The sequence below is a fragment of the Eumetopias jubatus genome, unplaced genomic scaffold (assembly GCF_037043125.1).
Source record: "Eumetopias jubatus isolate StellerSeaLion01/CBP00866 unplaced genomic scaffold, mEumJub1_p1.0 scaffold_1, whole genome shotgun sequence".
In the NCBI taxonomy this organism is placed as follows: Eukaryota; Metazoa; Chordata; class Mammalia; order Carnivora; family Otariidae; genus Eumetopias; species Eumetopias jubatus.
In genome coordinates this window covers 207,337,012-207,340,143 of record NW_028274807.1, presented here as the reverse complement: position 1 = coordinate 207,340,143, position 3,132 = coordinate 207,337,012, and the positions used below count along the sequence as shown (strand labels likewise).

The following is a 3,132-nucleotide window of genomic DNA, read 5'->3' as shown; positions in this document are numbered from 1 at the left end:
AAGGGGTAGGCTAAGTAGCTTTTCTTGTATTACTTCATGACCAAAAAGTGTGTAAAACGATGGAGGCATTTGTGAAAAGCAGAGAAAACGCACCCAAATCTGTTCAATGGTGAAAATAACTCATTTACTCACAGGAAGGAACAGTGCTATAAGCTTCCTACATGTAGTGACCAATGCTGTATCCACCCTAGGAGGATGGGTACTGCTGTCCCCACTCTCTGAGTGAGGATATTCCCATTTGGAATGGATTGATTGTCTCTCCCAAGTTCCAACATTGTATATGTGGTAGATCTGATGTTCAAAACCTGGTTTTCTGATTCAAAAATTTGGCACTTAAAATCATTCAGAAAAGTCTTTTATTATTTCATCTTTAAAAATCCCCTTCTAATGTCCTACATTGTGTCCTACAGTGTGTATTTTCTATTGTAAATTGCAGGTTTATTCCCTTTGCACATTTTTCTAGAGGGATATTCAATCAGTAAAATGTCTGACATCATAAAAAGACCACTATTTTCTTGTTTAGATACACTGTTATTTTTCTGCTTTGTTAATAATTCTGGGAAGCAAGGGCATGTGGCAGGGGCTGGAAGGCTGCCAGAACCGGGGAAGCTTTCTGCTCATCACAGTCTCTCAGGAATCCCTTCAGGTTATTAGATCTCTGTGACCTCTCATGTCCATTTCTTTCCTGCATTTGATGAACCTCCTTTTTTTTTTTAAGATTGTATTTATTTATTTGACAGAGAGAGAGACAGCAAGAGAGGGAACACAAGCAGGGGGAATGGGAGAGGGAGAAGCAGGCTTCCCACCGAGCAGGGAGCTTGATGTGGGGCTGGATCCCAGGACCCTGGGATCATGACCTGAGTGGAAGGCAGACGCTTGACGACTGAACCACCCAAGCGCCCCACTAACTGACATTTAAAGAAAAACTTAAGAAAAGAAAATAAATAAATAAATAAATGAAGCCCATATAATTCAACACTTTTATGCTTTTTTTTTTTTCTTTCCTTGTAGTCACCACCACCACATGGAAGGAGACAATGACACAGGAATTTCAGAGTTTCTTCTTCTGGGATTATCAGAGGAACCAGAATTACAGAACATCATATTTGGGCTTTTCCTCTGCATGTACCTAATCACTGTGCTTGGGAACCTGCTCATCATCCTGGCCGTCAGCTCAGACTCCCATCTCCACACCCCCATGTACTTCTTCCTCGCCAGCCTGTCCTTTGCAGACATCTGCTTCACCTCCACCACCATCCCCAAGATGCTGTGGAACATCCAGACTCAGAGCCAAGTCATCACCTATGCCGGCTGCCTCACACAGATGTACTTTTTCATACTCTTTGGAGGTTGGGATGACTTTCTCCTGACTGTGATGGCCTATGACCGCTTCGTGGCCATCTGTCACCCCCTGCACTACACGGTCATCATGAACCCTCGGCTCTGTGGACTGCTGGTTCTGGTGTCCTGGGTCATCAGTGTTCTCAATTCCTTGTTACAGAGTTTAACGGTGTTGTGGCTGTCCTTCCGTACAAAGGTGGAAATCCCCCATTTTTTCTGTGAATTCAATCAAGTAGTTGGGCAGGCCTGTTCCGACACCTTCCTTAATGATATGGTTATGTATTTCGGGATTGTGCTCCTTGGTGGCTCTCCCCTGGCTGGGATTCTTTATTCCTACTCGAAGATTGTTTCCTCCATACGTAGGATATCCTCAGCTCAGGGCAAGTATAAAGCATTTTCCACCTGTACATCTCACCTCTCCGTTGTCTCCTTGTTTTATTGTACAATTCTAGGAGTGTACCTTAGCTCTGCTGCTCCCCAGAGCTCCCACTCAAGTGCAGTAGCCTCGGTGATGTACACGGTGGTCACGCCCATCCTGAACCCCTTCATCTACAGCCTGAGGAACAGAGACATAAAGAGGGCTCTGAAAAGAATCACTGGGGTTCCAGTGATGTAAGGGGCCATCGTCCTGGGGCTGAAGAAGTGCCCATGTTTGAAGGGCTCACAGACTCAGAGCCAGGAACTGCTATTCTTTGATCAGTCTGTGGAAATAGAATCTGCTCCTTGTATATATTTTCTGGAATTTCCGTTCGTTTGAATTCAACTTCTCCATGCATTTGCTTAACTCACTTTATTAAGCTTCTGCTCTGTCTGGTACACAGACAGTGTTCCCCTCTCTAGATTTTCATATGTCCCCATTGTTTTCCCAAGCCTTGGATCACAGGTCCCTGGAAATTTCTACATCTTACATAGGGCAAGTTGGATTTCTTAAAAATAATTTCTTTTTAAACCACTTAATATTGTGCCAAGTAAATTTTCTCTAGAATTCCTAAAAAATAATTATGGTTGTATTTTTCATATGGAAGAAACTACACTTGGCCAAGAGCCCTTCACATAACTTTACTGTAGAGGAGAATACAAAACAGCAGTTTTTACCTTGAGACTGTCAGTCTTTTTACATCACACCTTCACTCCTCTTCCTAATAATGTGGTCTCTAATCTTGTTCTGTTTAGGTCTCAGGCTACTGACAGGGGTGCTCTGACTAGGAAAGCCTGGACACTCCCCTGCACCCCTGTACTTGTGGACATTCCCACAGATGCTTCCCTCACCAGAGCTTCTGCTGTGGCTGCACCTGCCCTTGGGTTCTTATTGTGAATGCAAGACACAGCTCAGCATCACTCATCAGAGAACTCTAACAAGATGAGGTTTATTAACAAAGGTTCTTGTAGAGATAACCAAAAGGTCTAGGGGGCCCATTATTGGGATCCATGGACAGAGTGGCTAGGGGTTCCTAGGTTCACTCTATATTGACTAGTTTAAAACATAAGAGTGAAATTCTGGCCAGGAAAGGGAAGGCATGGTCACTCATGTGTCAGTATCCAGTTTACCCAGGGCTTTCTGAGGAGGTTCTTCATGGCTGGGGCAGCCTGAGTGCTTATCTGGTAATAGTGTCACACACCTGACAATGTGTTTATTCAGCATGGTTGTCTCTGAAATGGAAGCTTCAGAAATCAAAAGCTTAAAGTCAGGGACTTTCTCTACAAACATGTTCCTGTGCTTTAAAACTAGTTTCTTGTTTTATTCTATTATTCAACTATTTATTCTATTATATTCCAGAATGCCTACCATAG

At 43.4% G+C, this 3,132-nt stretch overlaps 1 protein-coding gene across 1 annotated transcript; it reads left to right on the top strand.

Moving 5' to 3' along the window:
- The first annotated feature begins 1,024 nt into the window (after positions 1-1,024).
- LOC148165151 (olfactory receptor 7A17-like) lies at positions 1,025-1,957 on the top strand. Its single transcript, XM_088022367.1, has one exon. The coding sequence runs from the start codon at positions 1,025-1,027 to the stop codon at positions 1,955-1,957; it is 933 nt and encodes a 310-aa protein (XP_087878493.1).
- The last annotated feature ends 1,175 nt before the right edge of the window (positions 1,958-3,132 follow it).

Bases quoted from the DNA above. Each gene is read 5' to 3' on its own strand.
- LOC148165151 (XM_088022367.1), top strand. From the start codon at position 1,025: ATGGAAGGAGACAATGACACAGGAATTTCAGAGTTTCTTCTTCTGGGA.